Below are 25,196 nucleotides of genomic sequence, written 5' to 3'. Positions count from 1 at the left end.
CACAGTCAGGATTGTCCAGCTCACTCGGTATTCTTCAGCACAGTCAGGATTGTCCAGCTCACTCGGTATTCTTCAGCACAGTCAGGATTGTCCAGCGCACTCGGTATTGCTCAGCACAGTCAGGATTGTCCAGCGCACTCGGTATTGCTCAGCACAGTCAGGATTGTCCAGCTCACTCGGTATTGCTCAGCACAGTCAGGCTTACCCAGCGCACTACGGAATATTTGTATTTGTCCGGATGAGAATAAGGTGCGATATTACGGCAAACTATCTATCCCTTCAGCCACATGAGATTCTCTGAGCCTGAACGTGCCTGATAATAATCGATATCCTGTTTGTATCGTCTTATTCTCTGCACTCGTGCACCTCCCCCACCCTCAGGATTCTCCGTTAAAGGCCGTCCAGATGCTGTGGGTCAATCTCATCATGGACACGTTCGCCTCGTTGGCTCTGGCAACGGAGCCGCCAACAGACGATCTCCTGAACCGACGGCCCTACGGCCGCAACAAGCCCCTCATCTCTCGCACAATGATGAAAAACATCTTAGGGCACAGCATCTATCAGCTGGTCATCATCTTCAGCCTGCTCTTCACCGGTACGTCTTCGAACTCCCTCCCTCCTCAGTCCATCCTCATCAAACACTCCCAGGACAGGTACAGCACAGGGTTAGATACAGAGTAAAGCTCCCTCGACACTGTCCGCATCAAACACTCCCAGGACAGGTACAGCACGGGGTGAGATACAGAGTAAAGCTCCCTCTACACTGTCCCCATCAAACACTCCCAGGACAGGTACAGCACGGGGTTAGATACAGAGTAAAGCTCCCTCTACACTGTCCCCATCAAACACTCCCAGGACAGGTACAGCACGGGGTTAGATACAGAGTAAAGCTCCCTCTACACTGTCCCCATCAAACACTCCCATGACAGGTACAGCACGGGGTTAGATACAGAGTAAAGCTCCCTCTACACTGTCCCCATCAAACACTCCCAGGACAGGTACAGCACGGGGTTAGATACAGAGTAAAGCTCCCCCTACACTGTCCCCATCAAACACTCCCAGGACAAGTACAGCACGGGGTGAGATACAGAGTAAAGCTCCCTCCACACTGTCCCCATCAAACACTCCCAGGACAGGTACAGCACGGGGTGAGATACAGAGTAAAGCTCCCTTCTCACTGTCCCCATCAAACACTCCCAGGACAGGTACAGCACGGGGTTAGATACAGAGTAAAACTCCCTCTACACTGTCCCCATCAAACACACCCAGGACAGGTACAGCACGGGGTTAGATACACAGTAAAGCTCCCTCTACACTGTCCCCATCAAACACTCCCGGGACAGGTACAGCACGGAGTTAGATACAGAGTAAAGCTCCCTCTACACTGTCCCCATCAAACACACCCAGGACAGGTCCAGCACGGGGTTAGATACAGAGTAAAGCTCCCTCTACACTGTCCCCATCAAACACTCCCAGGACAGGTACAGCACGGGGTTAGATACAGAGTAAAGCTCCCTCTACACTGTCCCCATCAAACACTCCCAGGACAGGTACAGCACGGAGTTAGATACAGAGTAAAGCTCCCGCTACACTGTCCCCATCAAACACTCCCAGGACAGGTACAGCACGGGGTTAGATACAGAGTAAAGCTCCCTCTACACTGTCCCCATCAAACACTCCCAGGACAGGTACAGCACGGGGTTAGATACAGAGTAAAGCTCCCTATACACTGTCCCCATCAAACACTCCCTGGACAGGTACAGCACGGGGTTAGATACAGAGTAAAGCTCCCTCGACACTGTCCCCATCAAACACTCCCAGGACAGGTACAGCACGGAGTTAGATACAGAGTAAAGCTCCCTCAACACTGTCCCCATCAAACACTCCCAGGACAGGTACAGCACGGAGTTAGATACAGAGTAAAGCTCCCTCTACACTGTCCCCATCAAACACTCCCAGGACAGGTACAGCACGGAGTTAGATACAGAGTAAAGCTCCCTCTACACTATCCCCATCAAACACTCCCAGGACAGGTACAGCACGGGGTTAGATACAGAGTAAAGCTCCCTCTACACTGTCACCATCAAACACTCCCTGGACAGGTACAGCACGGGGTTAGATACAGAGTAAAGCTCCCTCTACACAGTCCCCATCAAACACTCCCAGGACAGGTACAGCACAGGGTTAGATACAGAGTAAAGCTCCCTCTACACTGTCCCCATCAAACACACCCAGGACAGGTACAGCACGGGGTGAGATACAGAGTAAAGCTCCCTCTACACTGTCCCCATCAAACACTCCCAGGACAGGTACAGCACGGGGTTAGATACAGAGTAAAGCTCCCTCTACACTGTCCCCATCAAACACTCCCAGGACAGGTACAGCACGGAGTTAGATACAGAGTAAAGCTCCCGCTACACTGTCCCCATCAAACACTCCCAGGACAGGTACAGCACGGGGTTAGATACAGAGTAAAGCTCCCTCTACACTGTCCCCATCAAACACTCCCAGGACAGGTACAGCACGGGGTTAGATACAGAGTAAAGCTCCCTATACACTGTCCCCATCAAACACTCCCTGGACAGGTACAGCACGGGGTTAGATACAGAGTAAAGCTCCCTCGACACTGTCCCCATCAAACACTCCCAGGACAGGTACAGCACGGAGTTAGATACAGAGTAAAGCTCCCTCAACACTGTCCCCATCAAACACTCCCAGGACAGGTACAGCACGGAGTTAGATACAGAGTAAAGCTCCCTCTACACTGTCCCCATCAAACACTCCCAGGACAGGTACAGCACGGAGTTAGATACAGAGTAAAGCTCCCTCTACACTATCCCCATCAAACACTCCCAGGACAGGTACAGCACGGGGTTAGATACAGAGTAAAGCTCCCTCTACACTGTCCCCATCAAACACACCCAGGACAGGTACAGCACGGGGTTAGATACAGAGTAAAGCTCCCTCTACACAGTCCCCATCAAACACTCCCAGGACAGGTACAGCACGGGGTTAGATACAGAGTAAAGCTCCCTCTACACTGTCCCCATCAAACACTCCCAGGACAGGTACAGCACGGGGTTAGATACAGAGTAAAGCTCCCTCTACAGTGGCCCCATTCCACAGTGAGGGCCAATACTGAGTGAGTGCTGCTCTGTCACATGGTCCGTAGTGAGGCAGATGCTTACTGTCCAAGAATCTGTATTGAGGGAAACACATATTGTTCGAGGGTCAGTGCACAAGGTGTGTCGCACTGTCGGAGGGTCAGTGTATAGGGAACTCTGCACTGTTGGAGGGTCAATGCTGAGGGTGCGCCGCACTGTCGGAGGATCAGTCCTGAGGGAGTGCCGCACTGTCGGAGGGTCAGTGCTGAGGGAGCGCCGCACTGTGAGAGTGTCAGTGCTGAGGGAGTGCCGCACTGTCGGAGGGTCAGAGCTGAGGGAGCGCCGCACTGTCGGAGGGTCAGTGCTGAGCGAGCACCGCACTGTCGGAGGGTCAGTGCTGAGGGAGCGCCGCACTGTCGGAGGGTCAGTGGTGAGGGACCGCCGCACTGTCAGAGGGTCGGTGCTGAGGGAGTGCCGCACTGTGGGAGAGTCAGTGCTGAGGGAGCACTGCACTGTCGGAGGGGCAGTGCTGAGGGAGCACCGCACTGTCGCAGGGTCAGTGCTGAGGGAGCGCCGCACTGTCAGAGGGTCAATGCTGAGGGTGCGCCGCACTGTCGGAGGATCAGTCCTGAGGGAGTGCCGCACTGTCGGAGGGTCAGTGCTGAGGGAGCGCCGCACTGTGAGAGTGTCAGTGCTGAGGGAGTGCCGCACTGTCGGAGGGTCAGAGCTGAGGGAGCGCCGCACTGTCGGAGGGTCAGTGCTGAGCGAGCACCGCACTGTCGGAGGGTCAGTGCTGAGGGAGCGCCGCACTGTCGGAGGGTCAGTGGTGAGGGACCGCCGCACTGTCAGAGGGTCGGTGCTGAGGGAGTGCCGCACTGTGGGAGAGTCAGTGCTGAGGGAGCACTGCACTGTCGGAGGGGCAGTGCTGAGGGAGCACCGCACTGTCGCAGGGTCAGTGCTGAGGGAGCGCCGCACTGTCAGAGGGTCGGTGCTGAGGGAGCGCCGCACTGTCAGAGGGTCGGTGCTGAGGGAGTGCCGCACTGTGGGAGAGTCAGTGCTGAGGGAGCACTGCACTGTCGGAGGGGCAGTGCTGAGGGAGCGCTGCACTGTCAGAGGGCCAGTGTTGAGGGAGCGCCGCACTGTCTGAGAGTTAGTACTGAGGGAACGCCGCACTGTAGGAGAGTCAGTACTAAGGGAGTGCCGCACTTTCGGAGAGTCAGTGCTGAGGGAGCGCCGCACTGTTGGAGGGTCAGTGCTGATGGAACGCCGCACTGTCGGAGGGTCAGTGCTGAGGGAGCGCCGCACTGTCGGAGGGTCAGTGCTGAGGGAGCACCGCACTGTCGGTGGGTCAGTGCTGAGGGAGCGCCGCACTGTCAGAGGGTCAGTGCTGAGGGTACGCCGCTCTATTGGAGGGTCAGTGCAGAGAGAACACTGCACTGTTGGAGGGTCAATCCTGAGGGAGGGCCGCACTGTCGGAGGATCAGTGCTGAGGGAGTGCCGCACTATCGGAGAGTCAGCGCTGAGGGAGCGCCGCACTGTCGGAGGGTCAGTGCTGAGGGAGCATCGCACTGTGGGAGTGTCAGTGCTGAGGGAGCGCCGCACTGTCGGAGGGTCAGTGCTGAGGGAGCGCCGCACTGTCGGAGGGTCAGTGCTGAGGGAGCGCCGCACTGTCGGAGGGTCAGTGCTGAGGGAGTGCCGCACTGTCGGAGGGTCAGTGCTGAGGGAGCGCCGCACTGTCTGAGAGTCAGTGCTGAGGGAGCGCCGCACTGTCTGAGAGTCAGTGCTGAGGGAGCGCCGCACTTTCGGAGAGTTAGTACTGAGGGCGTGCCGCACTGTCTGAGAGTCAGTGCTGAGGGAGCGCCGCACTTTCGGAGAGTTAGTACTGAGGGCGTGCCACACTGTCGGAGAGTCAGTACTGAGGGAGTGCCGCACTTTCGGAGAGTCAGTGCTGAGGGAGCGCCGCACTGTCAGAGGTTCAGTGCTGAGGGAGCGCCGCACTGTCGGAGAATTCAAGGTTGAGGGAGCACCGCACTGTCGGAGAGTCAGTACTGAGGGAGCGCCGCACTGTCGGAGGGTCAGTGCTGAGGGAGCGCCGCACTGTCGGAGAGTCAGTACTGAGGGAGCGCCGCACTGTCGGAGGGTCAGTGCTGAGGGAGTGCCGCACTGTCGGAGAGTCAGTGCTGAGGGAGCGCCACACTGTAGGAGGGTCAGTGCTGAGGGACGCCGCACTGTCTGAGAGTCAGTGCTGAGGGAGCACCGCACTGTCGGAGGGTCAGTGCTGAGGGAGTGCCGCACTGTCCGAGGTTCAGTGCTGAGGGAGCGCCGCACTGTCGGAGGGGCAGTACTGAGGGAGCGCCACACTGTCAGAGGGTCAGTACTGAGGGAGCGCCACACTGTCGGAGGGTCAGTGCTGAGGGAGCGCCGCACTGTCAGAGGGTCAGTACTGAGGGAGCGCCACACTGTCGGAGGGTCAGTGCTGAGGGAGCGCCGCACTGTCGGAGGGTCAGTCCTGAGGGAGCGCCTCACTGTCGGTGGGGTCAGTACTGAGGGAGCGCCGCAGTGTCAGAGGGTCAGTGCTGAGGGAGCGCCGCACTGTCTCAGGGTCAGTGCTGAGGGAGCGCCGCACTGTCAGAGGGTCAGTGCTGAGGGAGCGCCGCACTGTCAGAGGGTCAGGACTGAGGGAGCGCCGCACTGTCGGAGGGTCAGTGCTGAGGGAGCGCCGCACTGTCAGAGGGTCAGTGCTGAGGGAGCGCCGCACTGTCGGAGAGTCAGTACTGAGGGAGCGCCGCACTGTCGGAGGGTCAGTGCTGAGGGAGCACCGCACTGTCGGAGGGTCAGTACTGAGGGAGCACCGCACTGTCGGAGGGTCAGTACTGAGGGAGCGCCACACTGTCGGAGGGTCAGTGCTGAGGGAGCACCGCACTGTCGGAGAGTCAGTACTGAGGGAGCGCCGCACTGTCGGAGGGTCAGTGCTGAGGGAGCGCCGCCCTGTCGGAGGGTCATTGCTGAGGGAGCGCCGCAGTGCGGGAGAGATGTGTTTCTGGTTGTGACTGTTCGCTTCTTGATTTCTCCTCCACCCCTTCCCTCAGGTGAAAGGTTTTTCGGCATCGACAGTGGCCGGAATGCTGCCCTCCATTCTGTGCCATCCGAACACTACACCATCATCTTCAATGTATTCGTCATGATGCAGCTTTTCAACGAGATCAACGCGCGCAAGATTCACGGTGAACGCAACGTCTTCCAGGGAATCCAGAGCAACCCCATCTTCTGTTCTATCGTCATGGGAACCTTCGGAATCCAGGTCAGTGCACGGCGTGGGTGTGTCGAGGGGTGTTCGGGGCGGGCGAGAGACAGAGAGAGAGAGTGAGACAGAGAGAGAGAGAGAGAGAGACAGAGAGAGAGACAGCGAGAGAGAGACAGAGAGAGAGACATAGAGAGTGAGACAGAGAGAGAGAGAGACATAGAGAGGGACAGAGAGAGAGACAGAGAGAGAGAGAGAGAGAGAGACAGAGAGACAGAGAGAGAGAGAGACATAGAGAGAGTGAGACAGAGAGAAAGAGACATAGAGAGGGACAGAGAGAGAGCTAGGCAGACAGAGACAAAGAGAGACAGAGTGGCAGAGAGAGAGACTGAGACATAGAGAGAGTGAGACAGAGAGAGATAGTGAGACAAAGAGAGTGAGACAGAGAGAGAGAGACATAGAGAGAGTGAGACAGAGAGAGAGTGAGACAGAGAGAGAGTGAGATAGAGAGAAAGAGACATAGAGAGGGACAGAGAGAGAGTGAGACAGAGAGAGAGTGAGACAGAGAGAAAGAGACATAGAGAGGGACAGAGAGAGAGCTAGGCAGACAGAGACAAAGTGAGACAGAGTGGCAGAGAGAGAGAGTGAGACATAGAGAGAGTGAGACAGAGAGAGAGAGAGACAGTGAGGCAGAGAGAGAGAGAGTGACAGAGAGTGAGAGAGAGAAATGGAGAGAGAGTGTGAGAGAGAGAGTGAGACAGACAGAGAGAGGGTGAGAGACATGAGACAGAGAGAGTGAGACAGAGAGTGAGAGACAGAGAGAGAGAGAGAGAGAGAGAGAGTGAGACAGAGAGAGAGAGAGAGTGAGACAGAGAGAGAGAGTGAGACAGAGAGAGAGAGAGAGAGACAGAGAGAGAGAGTGAGACAGAGAGAGAGAGTGAGACAGAGAGAGAGAGAGAGACAGAGACAGAGAGTGAGAGTGAGACAGAGAGAGTGAGACAGAGAGAGACAGGGAGAGACAGAGCGAGAGAGTGAGACAGAGAGAGAGGGAGAGACAGAGAGAGAGTGAGACAGAGAGAGAGAGAGAGAGAGGGAGAGACAGAGAGAGGGTGAGACAGAGAGAGAGAGAGTGAGACAGAGAGAGACAGTGAGACAGAGAGAGAGAGAGAGAGTGAGACAGAGAGAGAGAGAGACATAGAGAGAGTGAGACAGAGAGAAAGAGACATAGAGAGGGGCAGAGAGAGAGCTAGGCAGACAGAGACAAAGAGAGACAGAGAGGCAGAGAGAGAGAGTGAGACAGAGAGAGAGAGACAGAGAGAGAGAGAGAGACAGAGAGAGACTGACGGAGAGAGAGAGACGGAGAGAGAGAGACGGAGAGAGAGAGACGGAGAGTGAGAGTGAGACAGAGAGAGAGAGACAGACAGAGAGAGACAGAGAGAGTGAGACAGAGAGAGAGAGACAGAGAGAGACAGAGAGAGAGAGACAGAGAGAGTGAGAGTGAGACAGAGAGAGTGAGACAGAGAGAGAGAGCGAGACATAGAGAGTGAAACGGAGAGAGTGAGAGAGACAGAGAGAGAGTGACACAGACAGAGAGTGAGAGACAGTGAGACAGACAGAGAGAGTGAGACAGACAGAGTGAGACAGAGAGTGAGAGACAGTGAGGCAGAGAGAGAGGGAGTGACAGAGAGTGAGAGAGAGAAACGGAGAGAGAGTGAGAGAGAGAGAGAGTGAGACAGACAGCGAGAGGGTGAGAGACAGTGAGACAGAGAGAGTGAGACAGAGAGTGAGAGACAGAGTGAGACAGAGAGAGAGTGAGACAGACAGAGAGAGAGAGTGAGACAGAGAGAGAGAGAGAGACAGAGAGTGGGTGAGACAGAGAGAGAGAGAGGGTGAGACAGAGAGACAGAGACAGAGAGTGAGAGTGAGACAGGGAGAGAGAGTGAGACAGAGAGAGAGAGAGAGTGAGACAGAGAGAGACAGGGAGAGACAGGGAGAGACAGGGAGAGTGAGACAGAGAGAGAGGGAGAGAAATAGAGAGAGAGAGTGAGACAGAGAGAGAGAGACAGAGAGAGAGAGACAGAGAGAGAGACAGAGAGAGAGAGAGACCGAGAGAGAGAGTGAGACAGAGAGACAGAGAGAGAGAGAGTGAGACAGAGAGGGAGAGTGTGACAGAGAGAGAGTGAGACAGAGAGAGAGAGGGAGAGACAGAGAGAGAGAGAGACAGAGAGAGAGACAGAGAGAGAGAGTGAGACAGAGAGACAGAGAAAGAGTGAGACAGAGAGAGAGAGTGAGACAGAGAGAGAGAGACAGAGAGAGAGAGAGACAGAGAGAGGGTGAGACAGAGAGAGAGAGAGTGAGACAGAGAGAGACAGTGAGACAGAGAGAGAGAGAGAGACATAGAGAGAGAGAGACACAGAGAGAGAGTGAGACAGAGAGAGAGAGAGAGACATAGAGAGAGTGAGACAGAGAGAGAGAGACATAGAGAGGGACAGAGAGAGAGCGAGGCAGACAGAGACAAAGAGAGACAGAGAGGCAGAGAGAGAGAGTGAGACAGAGACAGACAGAGTGAGAGAGAGACAGAGAGAGAGAGTGAGACAGAGAGAGAGAGAGACAGAGAGAGTGAGTGAGACAGAGAGTGAGAGACAGAGAGAGTGAGACAGACAGAGAGAGTGAGACAGAGACAGAGAGAGAGAGAGAGTGAGACAGAGACAGAGGGAGAGACAGAGAGCGGGTGAGACAGAGAGAGTGAGACAGAGAGACAGAGAGAGAGAGACAGAGAGAGAGAGACAGAGAGAGAGAGTGAGACAGAGAGAGTGAGACAGAGAGAGAGTGAGACAGAGAGAGAGTGAGACAGAGAGAGGGTGAGACAGAGAGTGAGAGACAGAGAGAGAGTGAGACAGACCGAGAGAGTGAGACAGACAGAGAGAGTGAGACAGAGAGAGAGAGTGAGACAGAGAGAGAGAGTGAGACAGAGAGAGAGAAAGCGAGTGAGACAGAGAGAGAGAGTGAGACAGAGAGAGAGAGGGAGAGACAGAGAGAGAGTTCGATACAGAGAGAGAGAGAGTGAGACAGAGACAGAGAGTGAGACAGAGAGACAGAGAGAGAGAGAGTGAGACAGAGAGAGAGAGTGAGACAGAGAGAGGGTGAGATAGAGAGAGAGTGAGACAGAGAGACAGAGAGAGGGAGAGACAGAGAGAGGGTGAGACAGAGAGAGAGAGAGAGGGAGACAGAGAGAGACAGTGAGACAGAGAGAGACAGAGTGAGACAGAGAGAGAGAGAGAGTGAGACAGAGAGAGAGAGTGAGACAGAGAAAGGGAGAGAGAGAGAGACAGAGAGATAGAGAGAGGGGGAGAGACAGAGAGAGAGGAAGAGACAGAGAGAGAGACACAGAGAGAGAGAGAGAGTTAGACAGAGAGAGAGAGAGTGAGACAGAGAGAGAGACAGACAGACAGAGGGAGAGACAGAGAGAGAGGGAGACACAGAGAGAGATGGTGAGACAGAGACAGAGAGAGATATAGACAGAGGGTGAGACAGAGAGATCGATAGAAAGAGAGAGACAGAGAGAGAGGCAGAGAGAGTCAGAGAGAGACGGAGAGAGAAGGTTGATGCACTATCAATTACAACGAGACGAGAGTAGAGAGTAATCGAGGCTTTATTAAGCAGAGATGTGTGGCCTCCTACAGCTGCTGCCGAAATGGCTGCAGCTCGGTGTGCACACACATTTATACTCCGCCGACTGGGCAGAGCCAACAGGCAGGGATCTACCCCCGTACCTGTAGTACAGGAGCCTTACCGTATTACACCTCATATGTGTACTATATACAGCAGTGGTGACTACCACAAGGGTGAGACAGAGAGATAGAGAGAGGCAAGGAGAGAGAGAGTGAGACACAGAGAGAGACAGAGGGAGGGAGAGAGAGAGGAGAGACAGAAGAGAGACAGGGAAGGAGAATTGTTGAGACAGGTAGAGGCAGAGACAGAGAGAGAGAGAGACAGAGAGAGTCAGAAACAGAGACAGTGAGAGATGAAGAGAGACAGAGAGACAGAGACAAGAGACAAGAGAGGAGAAAGAATGAGAGACGGAGAGAGGAAGAGACAGAGACAGAAACAGAGAGAGAGTGAGAAACAGAAAGAGACAGAGAGAGAAGAGAAAGAGCGAGACAGACAGACGGAGAGAGAGAGAGAGAGACAGAGAGAGAGAGACAGAGAGAGGGAGAGAGAGAGAGAGGCACAGAGAGAGAGAGACAGAAATGGAGAGACAGAGTGAGATGAAGTGAGAGACAGAGAGAGGGAGAGACAGAGAGGCAGAGACAGACAGAAACAGAGAAAGAGAGAGAGAGACAAACAGGGAGCGACAGAGAGAGACAGACAGTGACTGAGAGAGAGAGACAGAGACCAAGAGAGAGAGAGACAGAGCTGGACGGTGGAACAGTGGTTAGTACGGCTGCCTCTCAGGGACAGGAGTTCAATTCCGGCCTTGGGTGACCGTGAGGAGTTTGCACCTTCTCCCCGTGTGTGCGTGGGTTTCCTCCGGGTGCTCCGGTTTCCTCCCACAGTCCAAAGATGTGCAGATTTAGGTGGATTGGCCATGCTAAATTACCCCTTAGTGTCCAAAAGGTTAGCTGAGGTTACTGGGTTATGGGGATAGGGCGTGATGTGTTAAGTAAGTTGGTTCAACGTTGACCGCAACTGGATGCAGTGAAACCAGAAACAGGCTTCTGACACAGGAGATGGTCCAACACTGTTTGATTGAACTTCCTGATTGCTGTACATAGTTTGCTGTGAGTTGACACTCTATTAATCTAACTGATAACCTCCTACTGGCTTGTCCAGACTAACTCTCTACCTCATGGTGATGGTGCTCACTGGCTTGTGCACCCTGACTATCTCAGTAGCTGTGTCCTGTAGAGCGAGGGAGAGTCTTAATGCCCTGTGTGCTTTACAGTGGTGGTGTCCTGTCTGGTGATTGGTTGTTCTGTGTCGTGTGTGTTCATTGGTTATCCTGTGTGTCAATCACTGCCTGTCTGCATCTCATCATATACATGCGTGGATATTATGACAGGGTGAAGGTGTGGGCTTAAATGGGGTGCTCTTTCCAAGGGTCAGGGTGGACCCGATAGACAGAATGGCCTCCTTCTGCAGGTAAATTCTATGATTCTATGAGAGACAGAGAGAGGGACAGAGAGAGAGGGACAGAGAGAGAGGGACAGAGAGAGAGGCACAGAGAGAGAGGGACAGAGAGAGAGAGAAGAGAGAAAGAAAGACAGAGAGGGACAGAGAGAGAGAGAGAGAGAGACAGAGAGAGAGGGAGAGTGAGAGAGAGAAGAGAGAAAGAAAGACAGAGAGGGACAGAGCGAGAGGGAGAGGGCCAAAAACTTTGGGTGTGATAGGTGAACCCAGAGGTAATGTAGCATCAGGGACATGTTTTGATGGGATACTGAGCTCGAGAGAGTTTGGTTGCAGTTAGCGCATGAGAGGGAATTAAAACGATGGAAATCGAGATGCAGCAGAAGAAATGGAGACGGAAATGAGGGTTGGAATTTGAGAAAGACATCCAGCTTAAGACACGAGAAATTAGTTGCCAGCTGCCGGAAAGGAATGGAACCCGGTGGCGATATGATTAAATTTATACAGGCCCTCCCAAAATGCGATGGAGGAGGAAGTGGAAACCTTTTTTAGGGCTTTTGAGAAAATAGCAACCGAAGAGAAAGGGTTTTAATAATAATTGTTATTGTCACAAGTAGGCTTACATTAACACTGCAATGGCGGCACGTGGCGCAGTGGTTAGCACTGCTGCCTACGGCGCCGAGGACCCAGGTTCGAATCCCGGCTCTGGGTCACTGTCCGTGTGGAGTTTGCACATTCTCCCCGTGTCTGCGTGGGTTTCACCCCCACAACCCAAAGATGTGCAGCTTAGGTGGATTGGCCGCGCTAAATTGCTCCTTAATTGGAAAAAATAATAATAATTGGGTACTCTAAGTTTATTAAAAAAACACTGCAATGAAGTTACTGTGAAAATCCCCTCGTCGCCACATTCCGGCGCCTGTTCGGGTACACAGAGGGAGAATTCAGAATGTCCAATTCACCCAACAAGCGCGTCTTTCGGGACTTGTGGGAGGAAACCAGAGCACCCAGAGGAAACCCACCCAGACACGGGGAGAACGTGCAGACTCCACATAGACAGTGACCCAAGCCGGGAATCGAATCCGGGTCCCTGGCGCTGTGAAGCAACAGTGCTAACCCCCTTAATTCAAATGGAAGGATCTAGAAGGATGTGGTGATTTATATTGTGCACCAATGTCAGAGATTGGCTGCGACTCAGTTTGATAGATTTGGCTGGTGAATGAGCCAAGAGGCTGTGCACCTCCTGGCAACAGGCAGTGACTGGATATTATCCCTCCAGAATGTTCTTTCCGAGCCACAACGTTCCCATTTCAGTTTCACTTTTGATTCTGGCAGCGGAGGTAAAGATCCAGCCAAACCCTGCCCAGAAACCACTACTAAGCCTCCTCAAAAAAGATCCAGCTAACCCCCTCTCTCTGCAATAAGCCTCTGGGTGTTCGATTTCTGAAAAACAGGGCCTGGAGACAGGCCATGAACTGAGGGAAAGGTCTGACGAAACAGGGACTCTGTCTCACCAGGAAACTTGTGAGTACAGCCTCCAAAACAAGGACTGTGATCCCCCAAACGTACAGCGGAAAAAGCCTGCAACGTCTGAAGCAAAGACTCTTTCAACCTTGTTACGGGCCAGGGTTTAGAGAACTCCAAAGTGTATCATGGAGTTCACCTGCCCCACAACTTTAATAGATTGTGGTGTGGGGAGCACACGGCCCACTCTACAGGTGTGGGACAGCAGAAATGGAAAAGTATTTTTTAAAGCAAAACAATGTTTATTCTATAAACTCAAGTTAACCTTTTAAAAAAATACAGTGAACATCTTAGCAACCATCAATTCAAATACAACCCCCAAAGAATACAACACTAAGTAATCCTTTAAACTTTCCTTTTAACATCCATATGACTTAAAACAAAACCTTTATCAGAAGCACATCAGGTTAAAGTCTGAAAATATTTATAATTCTGAATCCACCAAATGATCAAGAGATAGTCTTTTCATGGCAGAGAGATTAACAGTACACCTGCTCTGTCTGGCTTCAGCTCCAACACTGAAAACAAAACTAAAACACACCCTGCAGCCTGCTCAAAAACGAAAGTAAAAAGCTGACAGACAACCCAGCTCCACCCACTCTCTGACATCACTGCAATAGTAAACACCCATTTCTTAAAGGTACTCTCACATGACATCCTCCATTTGCGTTTTCTTTCCCCCCTTCCCTCCACGATGTTTGTCTGTCTTCTGTGTGTGTGTATAGAGGATGGGGGGAGGCACGTTAGAGTTGGAGTTAGGTGCTTATTAATATTTAACCAACTGTGCCTGCTGATTATTTCACCATTAATCTTGTTATCAATAAACAGTAATTGTGTTTCAACTCACAAACCTGGTGACTGTAATTATTGGGCAGCCGGGGGGGCAAAGATTTCGGGAATTATTAAAATTATTATTGGTTAATTCACCTCTGTTGTGTCTCCGGAGCACAGGGGGTGAAAACAGGCTGTGCATCAAACCAGGGAGTCGTAGTAACACAATACTGGGCAGGGTTTCTGTCTTCTATCCCACTCGGAATACTTTGCACAGTTCCGGTCTTGTATCCCAGTCGGAATATTGCGCACAGTTCCGGCCTCCCTATCCCACTTGGAATACTGTGCACAGTTCCAGTCTCCCTATCCCACTTTGAATGCTATGCAAAGTTTCGGTCTTGTATTCCAGTCGGAATATTGCGCACGGTTCCGGCCTTCCTATCCCACTTGGAATACTGTGCACAGTTCCGGTCTGCCTCTCCCACTCGGAATACTGTGCACATTTCCGGTCTCCATATCCCACTCGGAATACTGTGCACAGTTCCGGGCTCGATATCCCACTCGGAATACTGCGCACAGTTAACGTCTCCATAGCCCACTCAGAATACTGTGCACAGTTCCGGTCTACCTATCCCACTCGGAATACTGTGCACAATTCCGGTCTCCCTATCCCACTCGGAATACTGCGCACAGTTCCCGTCTCCATAGCCCACTCAGAATACTGTGCACAGTTCCGGTCTACCTATCCCACTCGGAATACTGTGCACAGTTCCGGTCTACCTATCCCACTCGGAATACTGTGCACAGTTCCGGTCTACCTATCCCACTCGGAATACTGTGCACAGTTCCGGTCTCAATATCCCACTCGGAATACTGTGCTCAGTTCCAGTCTCCCTAATCCACTCGGAATACTGTGCACAGTTCCGGTCTACCTATCCCACTCGGAATACTGTGCACAGTTCCGGTCTCAATATCCCACTCGGAATACTGTGTACACTTCCGGTCTCCCTATCCCACTCGGAATACTGTGGAACTCGCTCCCATGGGGAGTGGGGAGAATGTGGGACTCAACCCCACTGGGAGTGGGGAGAATGTGGAACTCGCTCCCACGGGGAGCGTGGAGAATGTGGGACTCGCTCCCACAGGAGTGGGGAGAATGTGGGACTCGCTCCCACAGGGAGTAGGGAGAATGCGGCATTCGCTCCCACGGGGAGTGGGGAGAATGTGGGAATCACTCTCACGGGGAGCGTGGAGAATGTGGAATTCGCTCCCACGGGGAGTGGGGAAAATGAGGGACTCACTCCCAGGGGAAGTGGGGAGAGTGTGGAACTCGCTCCCACGGGGAGTGGGGAGAATGTGGAACTCGCTTCCACGGGGAGTGGGGAGAATGTGGAACTCACTTCCACGGGGTGTAGGTAGAATGTGTGACTCGCTCCCACGGGGAGCGTGGAGAATGTGGGACTTGCTCCCACGGGGAGTGGGAGGAATGTGGGACTCGCTCCCACAGGCAGTGGGGAGAATGTGGGAAGCACTCCCACGGGAAGTGGGGAGAATGTGGAACTCGCTCCCACAGGGAGTGGGGAGAATGTGGGACTCGCTCCCACGGGGAGTGGAGAATGTGGGACTCACTCCCACAGGGAGTGGGGAGAATGTGGCACTCACCCCCACGGGGAGTGGGGCAATGTAGAACTCGCTCCCACAGGGAGTGGGGAGAATGTAGAACTCGCTCCCACAGGGAGTGGGGAGAATGTGGGACTCGCTACCACGGGGAGTGGGGAGAATGTGGGACTCGCTCCCACGGGGAGCGGGGAGAATGTGGGACTCACTCCCACGGGGAGTGGGGAGAATGTGGGACTCGCTCCCACGGGGAGTGGGGAGAATGTGGGAATCATTCCCACGGGGAGTGGGGAGAATGTGGAACTCGCTCCCGTTGGGAGAATGTGAGACTCGCTCCCACGGGGACTGGGGAGAATGTGGGACTCGCTACCACGGGGAGTGGGGAGAATGTGGGACGCGCTCCCACGGGGAGTGGGGAGAATGTGGGACGCGCTCCCACGGGGAGTGGGGAGAATGTGGGACTTGCTCCCACAGGAGTGGGGAGAATGTGGGACTCGCTCCCACGGGGAGTAGGGAGAATGCGGCATTCGCTCCCACGGGGAGTGGGGAGAATGTGGGAATCACTCTCACGGGGAGTGGGGAAAATGAGGGACTCACTCCCAGGGGAAGTGGGGAGAATGTGGGACTCGCTCCCAGGGGAAGTGGGGAGAATGTGGAACTCGCTCCCATGGGGAGTGGGGAGAATGTGTGACTCGCTCCCACGGGGAGCGTGGAGAATGTGGGACTTGCTCCCATGGGGAGTGGGGAGAATGTGGGACTCGCTCCCACGGGGAGTGGGGAGAATGTGGGACTCGCTCCCACAGGCAGTGGGGAGAATGTGGGAATCACTCCCAAGGGAAGTGGGGAGAATGTGGGAATCACTCCCAAGGGAAGTGGGGAGAATGTGGGACTCGCTCCCACGGGGAGTGGGGAGAATGTGGGACTCGCTCCCACGGGGAGTGGGGAGAATGTGGGACTCGCTCCCACGGGGAGTGGGGAGAATGTGGGACTCGCTCCCACGGGGAGTGGGGAGAATGTGGGGCTCACTCCCACAGGGAGTGGGGAGAATGTGGGACTCACCCCCACGGGGAGTGGGGAGAATGTGGGACGCGCTCCCACGGGGAGTGGGGAGAATGTGGGACGCGCTCCCACGTCGAGAATGTGGGACTCGCTCCCACGGGGAGTGGGGAGAATGTGGGACTCGCTCCCACGGGGAGTGGGGAGAATGTGGGGCTCACTCCCACAGGGAGTGGGGAGAATGTGGGACTCACCCCCACGGGGAGTGGGGAGAATGTGGGACGCGCTCCCACGGGGAGTGGGGAGAATGTGGGATGCGCTCCCACGTCGAGAATGTGGGACTCGCTCCCACGGGGAGTGGGGAGAATGTGGGACTCACTCCCATGGGGAGCGTGGAGAATGTGGGACTCGCTCCCATAGGGAGTGGGGAGAATGTGGGAATCACTCTCATGGGGAGCGTGGAGAATGTGGAATTCGCTCCCACGGGGAGTGGGGAAAATGAGGGACTCACTCCCAGGGGAAGAGGGGAGAATGTGGGACTCGCTTCCACGGGGAGTGGGGAGAAGGTGGAACTCGCTTCCACGGGGTGTAGGTAGAATGTGGGACTCACTCTCATGGGGAGCGTGGAGAATGTGGAATTCGCTCCCACAGGGAGTGGGGAAAATGAGGGACTCACTCCCAGGGGAAGTGGGGAGAATGTGGAACTCGCTCCCACGGGGAGTGGGGAGAAGGTGGAACTCGCTTCCACGGGGTGTGGGGAGAATGTGGAACTCGCTTCCATGGGGAGTGGGGAGAAGGTGGAACTCGCTTCCACGGGGTGTAGGTAGAATGTGGGACTCAACCCCACGGGGAGTGGTGAGAATGTGGGACTCGCTGCCACGGGGAGTAGGGAGAATGCGGCACTCGCTCCCACGGGGAGTGTGGAGAATGTGGAATTCGCTTCCATGGGGTGTAGGTAGAATGTGTGACTCGCTCCCACGGGAAGTGGGGAGAATGTGGGACTCGCTCCCACAGGGAGTGGGGAGAATGTGGGACGCGCTCCCACGGGGAGTGGGGAGAATGTGGGACTTGCTCCCACGGGTAGTGGGGAGGGTGTGGGACTCGCTCCCATGGGGAGTAGGGAGAATGCGGCACTCGCTCCCACGGGGAGTGTGGAGAATGTGGAATTCGCTTCCATGGGGTGTTGGTAGAATGTGTGACTCGCTCCCACGGGAAGTGGGGAGAATGTGGGACTCGCTCCCACAGGGAGTGGGGAGAATGTGGGACGCGCTCCCACGGGGAGTGGGGAGAATGTGGAACTCGCTCCCACGGGGAGCGGGGAGAATGTGGAACTCGCTCCCACGGGCAGTGGGGAGAATGTGGGACTCGCTACCACGGGGAGTGGGGAGAATGTGGGACTCGCTCCCGCGGGGAGTGGGGAGAATGTGGAACTCGCTCCCACGGTGAGTGGGGAGAATGTGAGACTCGCTCCCACGGGGAGTGGGGAGAATGTGGGACGCGCTCCCACGGGGAGTGGGGAGAATGTGGGACTCGCTCCCACGGGTAGTGGGGAGGTTGTGGGACTCGCTCCCATGGGGAGTGGGGAGAATGTGGGATTCGCTCCCACGGGGAGTAGGAAGAATGTGGAACTTGCTCTCACGGGGAGTGAGGAGAATGTGGAACTCGCTCCCACGGGGAGTGTGGAGAATGTGGGACTCACTCCCACGGGGAGTGGGGAGAATGCGACACTCGCTCCCACGGGGAGTGTGGAGAATGTGGGAATCACTCCCACGGGAAGTGGGGAGAATGTGGAACTTGCTCCCACGGGGAGTGGGGAGAATGTGGGACTCGCTCCCGTTGGGAGAATGTGGGACTCGCTCCCACAGGGAGTCGTGAGAATGTGGAACTCGCTCCCACGGGGAGTGGGGGGTATGTGGAACTTGCACCCACGGGGAGTGGGGAGAATGTGGAACTTGCTCCCACGGGGAGTGGGGAGAATGTGGGACTCGCTCCCGTTGGGAGAATGTGGGACTCGCTCCCACAGGGAGTGGGGAGAATGTGGAACTCGCTCCCACGGGGAGTGGGGGGTATGTGGAACTTGCACCCACGGGGAGTGATGAGAATGTGGAACTTGCTCCCACGGGGAGTGGGGAGAATGTGGGACTCGCTCCCGTTGGGAGAATGTGGGACTCGCTCCCACAGGGAGTGGGGAGAATGTGGAACTCGCTCCCACGGGGAGTGGGGGGTATGTGGAACTTGCACCCACGGGGAGTGGGGAGAATGTGGAACTCGCTCCCATGGGGAGCGTGGAGAATGTGGGACTTGCTCCCAGGGGAGTGGGGAGAATGTGGGAATCACTCCCACGGGGAGAATGTGGGAATCACTCTCACGGGGAGTGGGGAGAATGTGGAACTCGTTCCCATGGGGAGTGGGGAAAATGTGGGACATGCTCCCAGGGGGAGTGGGGAGAATGTGGAACCCACTCCCAGCGGGAGTGGGGAGAATAAGGAACTCGCTCCCACAGGGAGCGTGGAGAATGTGGGACTCGCTCCCATGGGGAGTGGGGAAAATGTGGGACTCGCTCCCATGGGGTGTGGGGAGAATGTGGGACTCACTCCCATGGAGAGCGGGGGGAATGTGGAACTCGCTCCCACGGGGAGGGGGGAAAATGGGGAACTCGATCCCACGGGGAGTGGGGAGAATGTGGAACCTGCTCCCATGGGGAGTGGGGAGAATGTGGGATTAGCTCCCACGGGGAGTAGGGAGAATGTGGAACTTGCTCTCACGGGGAGTGGGTAGAATGTGGGACTCACTCCCACGGGGAGTGGGGAGAATGTGGGACTCGCTCCCACGGGGAGTGGGGAGAATGTGGGACTCACTCCCACGGGGAGTGGGGAGAATGTGGAACTCGCTCCCGTTGGGAGAATGTGGGACTCGCTCCCACAGGGAGTGCGGAGAATGTGGAACTCGCTCCCACGGGGAGTGGGGAGAATGTGGGACTCACTCCCATGGGGAGTGGGGAGAATGTGGAACTCACTCCCACGGGGAGTGGGGAGAATGTGGGACGCGCTCCCACGAGGAGTGGAGAGAATGTGTGACGCGCTCCCACGGGGAATGGGGAGAATGTGGGACTCGCTCACACGGGCAGTGGGGAGAATGTGGGATTCGCTACCACGGGGAGTGGGGAGAATGTGGGACGCGCTCCCACGAGGAGTGGAGAGAATGTGTGACGCGCTCCCACGGGGAATGGGGAGAATGTGGGACTCGCTCCCATGGGGAGTGGGGAGAATGTGGGATTCGCTCCCACGGGGAGTAGGAAGAATGTGGAACTTGCTCTCACGGGGAGTGGGGAGAATGTGGGGCTCGCTCCCACAGGGAGTGGGGAGAATGTGGGTCTCGCTCCTGTTGGGAGAATGTGGGACTCGCTCCCACAGGGAGTGCGGAGAATGTGGAACTCGCTCCCACAGGCAGCGTGGAGAATGTGGGACTCGCTCCCATGGGGAGTGGGGAAAATGTGGGACTCGCTCCCATGGGGTGTGGGGAGAATGTGGGACTCACTCCCATGGAGAGCGGGGGGAATGTGGAACTCGCTCCCATGGGGAGGGGGGAAAATGGGGAACTCGATCCCACGGGGAGTGGGGAGAATGTGGAACCTGCTCCCATGGGGAGTGGGGAGAATGTGGGATTCGCTCCCACGGGGAGTAGGGAGAATGTGGAACTTGCTCTCACGGGGAGTGGGGAGAATGTGCGACTCGATCCCACGGGGAGTGGGGAGAATGTGGGACGCGCTCCCACGGGGAGTGGGGAGAATGTGGGACTTGCTCCCATGGGGAGTGGGGAGAATGTGGGATTCGCTCCCACGGGGAGTAGGGAGAATGTGGAACTTGCTCTCACGGGGAGTGGGGAGAATGTGGGACTCGCTCCCACAGGGATTGGGGAGAATGTGGGTCTCTCTCCCGTTGGGAGAATGTGGGACTCGCTCCCACAGGGAGTGCGGAGAATGTGGAACTCGCTCCCACGGGGAGTGGGGAGAATGTGGGACTCACTCCCACGGGGAGTGGGGAGAATGTGGAACTCGCTCCCACGGGGAGCGGGGAGAATGTGGGACTCGCTCCCACGGGCAGTGGGGAGAATGTGGGATTCGCTACCACGGGGAGTGGGGAGAATGTGGGACGCGCTCCAACGGGGAGTGGGGAGAATGTGGGACGCGCTCCAACGGGGAGTGGGGAGAATGTGGGACTCGCTCCCACGGGCAGTGGGGAGAATGTGGAACTCGCTCCCACGGGGAGTGGGGAGAATGTGGGACTCACTCCCACGGGTAGTGGGGAGGTTGTGGGACTCGCTCCCATGGGGAGTGGGGAGAATGTGGGATTCGCTCCCACGGGGAGTGGGGAGAATGTGGGGCTCACTCCCATGGGAGTGGGGAGAATGCGACACTCGCTCCCACGGGGAGTGGGGAGAATGTGGGCCTCGCTCCCGTTGGGAGAATGTGGGACTCGCTCCCACGGGGAGTGGGGAGAATGTGGGACTCGCTCCCATGGGGAGTGGGGAGAATGTGGGACTCGCTCCCATGGGGAGTGGGGAGAATGTGGGACTCGCTCCGACGGGGAGTGGGGAGAATGTGGGACTCGCTCCCACGGGGAGTGGGGAGAATGTGGGAAACACTTCCACGGGGAGTGGGGAGAATGTGGAACTTGCTCCCAGGGGAGTGGGGAGAATGTGGGAATCACTCCCACGGGGAGAATGTGGGTATCACTCTCACGGGGAGTGGGGAGAATGTGGAACTCGCTCCCACGGGGAGTGGGGAAAATGTGGGACTTGCTCCCAGGGGTGTGGGGAGAATGTGGGAATCACTCTCACGGGGAGTGGGGAGAATGTGGAACTCGCTCCCACGGGGAGTGGGGAAAATGTGGGACATGCTCCCAGGGGGAGTGGGGTGGAACCCACTCCCAACGGGAGTGGGGAGAACATGGAACTCGCTCCCACAGGGAGCGTGGAGAATGTGGGACTCGCTCCCATGGGGAGTGGGGAAAATGTGGGACTCGCTCCCATGGGGTGTGGGGAGAATGTGGGACTCACTCCCATGGAGAGCGGGGGGGAATGTGGAACTCGATCCCACGGGGAGTGGGGAAAATGGGGAACTCGATCCCACAGGGAGTGGGGAGAATGTGGAACCTGCTCCCATGGGGAGTGGGGAGAATGTGGGACTCGCTCCCATGGGGAGTGGGGAAAATGTGGGACTCGGTCCCATGGGGTGTGGGGAGAATGTGGGACTCACTCCCATGGGGAGCGGGGGGAATGTGGAACTCGCTCCCACGGGGAGTGGGGAACATGTGGAACTCGCTCCCACGGGGAGTGGGGAACATGTGGAACTCGCTCCCACGGGGAGTGGGGAGAATGTGGAACACACTCCCATGGGGAGTTGTTGAGCTTAATCGTGTCAACGTGTTTAAGGGGGAGGGTGGAAACTGGATAAACAGGAGGGGAAAATGAAGGAGGTGGGGTATGGAGGAGGAGGCTGGTGTGAGCCAGGAACACCGACATGGATCTGTGGGGCTGAATAAATTGTTTCTGGGGTTGTAAATCCTGTGTTATGACATCCTGGGCAGGTATGCGGTCAAATCTAGCCCAGCGGGCCCTGGAGTCCCAGTATAAGTGAATTAACCAATGATTTGTGTAACATGTTTGGGGTTCGTGATCCTCCATTGCTCCAATAACTTCTAGGCACCAGATTTGTAAGTAAAACGTGAAGGAACTGTTTATTTACACCAAGGGAACAGATAAATTTGTCATGGCGATAATCGAACAACGTCCTGCTAATCTAATTATTCCCCTAACCTCGTCCCACCCTCCACCCACATTTACACAAGAGACACACAGTGGGGGTAGTGAAGGATCAAAATAATGGGAATCAAAAGGGCATGAGATGGATCTTTGCTGCAGAGGTTGAAGTCTTTGTAGTCAGCTATCTTCCTGACACTGAGTGTTGCAATCACTAGTTAGTCTGGTTCTCCTGATTACTGCCTTCCGATAGAACATAGAACGTACAGTGCAGAAGGAGGCCATTCGGCCCATCGAGTCAGCACCGACCCACTTAAGCACTCACTTCCACCCTATCCCCATAATCCAATAACCCCTCCTAACCTTTTGGTCACTAAGGGCAATTTTATCATGGACAATCCACCTAACCTGCACGTCTTTGGACTGTGGGCGGAAACCGGAGCACCCGGAGGAAACCCACGCAGGCACGGGGAGAACGTGCAGACTCCGTACACACAGTGACCCGGTGGGGAATCAAACCTGGGACCCTGGCGCTGTGAAGCCACAGTGCTATCCACTTGTGCTACCGTGCTGCCCGGGGCATGCAAGGGCAGGCTGCATAACTCTCTCTGGGGAGTCACTTTCACATTACTGACCTCCACCAGACTGGCTTCCAGCCTCACTGAGAAGAATTAAAGTTCTCTGCCTGGGAGTTTAAAAAAGGTTCTCTGACCACTCCGCCTCTCAACCGCTTGCCTGGCCTTTGTGCCGGTTTATTGGCTGCAGGGTAGAGAGAAAGATAAAGGCCTTTGCTTCTAGATCTTAAGAGGTATCAGGACAGAGAGCTACCAGCACTGTGCCTTCCTCTGCCTTTCAAGCAGAGGTTAACCTTTTACAGGCCTGGCTGGAGAATGCTTTAATCGCCAGCCTATGCTGATAGAGTCACCACTTCCCCCTCCTGGCTAAAACAGAACCGACGTCAAAATGGAGTCGGCTATCCTTCTTCCAGAATCTTCTGAAGCTCCCTTCTAATCAACAGTCAAAAACCGCACATGTCCCGGGACTTCAAAAGAACTGATGGGCTGCTAGCCAAGTCCATAAAAACGTGACATCAATGGACTATGCCACGTAGCGCACTGCACTGAGGGGGGGGGGGGTCCTCAACCCAGTTCAAATAGCACCCGAGACCTAAGGCGGCATGGCAGCGCGGTGGTTAGCACTGGGACTGCAGCGCTGAGGTCCTGGGTTCGAATCCCGGCCCTGGGTCGCTGTCCGCGGGGGGTTGGCACATTCTCCCCGCATCTGCGTGGGATTCGCCCCCCCACGACCCAAAGATGTGCAGGGCGGGTGGATTAAAAATAGCACCTTGGACTGGGTTATTCCAGTTGAAAACAAAAGTCTGCAGAATTGTGGAATCGATGAAAAATAGCAAAAAGGACGATTACGCAGGGCAGGCAAGGTTTAAACATGGGGATCCTTACATCGATGTATCACAAAGACAACATACCGAGCAGTGCCCAGCAGATAGATACAATGATGTGACTGACGCGGTTTTTTGAGTATTCCCCACAATTTAGACTTCTTACTCTACCCCATTTAGATCATCATCATAGAGTTTGGTGGGGCACCGTTCAACTGTGCGTCACTCAATGTCGAGCAGTGGCTCTGGTGTCTTGTGTTCGGCATTGGAGAGCTCCTCTGGGGCCAAGTGAGTACATCTGACCGTCTCATTGCCCTTTGCTGCCATTCAGACAATTGTTTTCAGCTGAGGGAGCGCCGCACTGTCGGAGGGTCAGTGCTGAGGGAGCGCCGCACTGTCAGAGGGTCAGTGCTGAGGGAGCGCCGCACTGTTGGAGGGTCAGTGCTGAGGGAGCGCCGCACTGTCGGAGGGTCAGTGCTGAGGGGGCACCGCACTGTGGGAGGGTCAGTGCTGAGGGGGCACCGCACTGTGGGAGGGTCAGTGCTGAGGGAGCGCCGCACTGTCGGAGGGTCAGTGCTGAGGGAGCGCCGCACTGACGGAGGTCGGTGCTGAGGGTGCGCCGCATAGTCAGAAGGTCAGTGCTGAGGGAGTGTTGCACAGTCGGAGGGTCAGTGTTGAGGGAGCGCCGCACTGTCTGAGGGTCAGTACTGAGGGAGCGTTGCACTGTCGGAGGGTCAGTGCAGAGGGAGCGCCGCACTGTCGGAGGGTCAGTGCTGAGGGAGCGCCGCACTGTGGGAGGGTCAGTGCTGAGGGAGCGCCGCACTGTCGGAGGGTCAGTGCTGAGGGAGCGCCGCACTGTCGGAGGGTCAGTGCTGAGGGAGCGCCGCACTGTCGGAGGTTCAGTGCTGAGGGAGCGCCGCACTGTAGGAGGGTCAGTGCTGAGGGTGCGCTGCACTGTGGGAGGGTCAGTGCTGAGGGAGCGCCGCACTGTCGGAGGGTCAGTGCTAAGGGAGCACCACACTGTCGGAGGGTCAGTGCTGAGGGAGCGCCGCACTGTCGGAGGGTCAGTGCGAAGGGAGCGCCGCACTGTCGGAGGGTCAGTGCTGAGGGAGCGCCGCACGGTCGGTGGGTTAGTGCTGAGGGAGCGCCCCAATGTTGGAGGGTCAATGCTGAGGGAGCTTCGCAATGTTGGAGGGTCAGTGCTGAGGGAGCGCCGCACTGTCGGAGGGTTAGTGCTGAGGGAGCGCTGCACTGTCGGAGGGTCAGTGCTGAGGGAGCGCCGCACTGGCAGAGGGTCAGTGCTGAGGGAGCGCCGCACTGTTGGAGGGTCAGTGCTGAGGGAGCACCGCACTGTCGGAGGGTCAGTGCTGAGTGAGCACCGCACTGTCGGAGGGTCAGTGCTGAGGGAGCCGGTACTGCACTGTCGGAGGGTCATTGCTGAGGGAGCGCCGCACTGTCGGAGGGTCAGTGCTGAGGGAGCGCCGCACTATCGGAGGGTCAGTGCTGAGGGAGCGCCGCACTGTCGGAGGGTCAGTGCGGAGGGAGCGCCACACTCTCTTCCTTTCTCTCTCTCGTCTCCCTCCCCCCTCGCTTTCTCGCCCCCTCTCTCGGATAGTCCTCTGTCTCTCCCGCCCTTTCTGCCTGTCTCCCCACTTTCTCT

General features: G+C 56.0%; 1 protein-coding gene across 1 annotated transcript in view; it reads left to right on the top strand.

Annotated features, from left to right (window-relative positions):
- The first annotated feature begins 426 nt into the window (after positions 1-426).
- LOC140399444 (plasma membrane calcium-transporting ATPase 3-like) overlaps positions 427-25,196 on the top strand; it is a 32,007-nt gene continuing 7,237 nt past the window's right edge. The window contains exons 1-3 of the mRNA XM_072489022.1: positions 427-595; positions 6,194-6,405; positions 23,717-23,824. Of these exons, the coding sequence (XP_072345123.1) occupies positions 427-595; positions 6,194-6,405; positions 23,717-23,824 (489 nt within the window). The remainder of the gene's footprint in view (positions 596-6,193; positions 6,406-23,716; positions 23,825-25,196) is intronic.

This window comes from Scyliorhinus torazame, chromosome 22, assembly GCF_047496885.1.
Source record: "Scyliorhinus torazame isolate Kashiwa2021f chromosome 22, sScyTor2.1, whole genome shotgun sequence".
NCBI lineage: Eukaryota > Metazoa > Chordata > Chondrichthyes > Carcharhiniformes > Scyliorhinidae > Scyliorhinus > Scyliorhinus torazame.
This window is presented reverse-complemented; position numbering and strand designations above follow the sequence as displayed.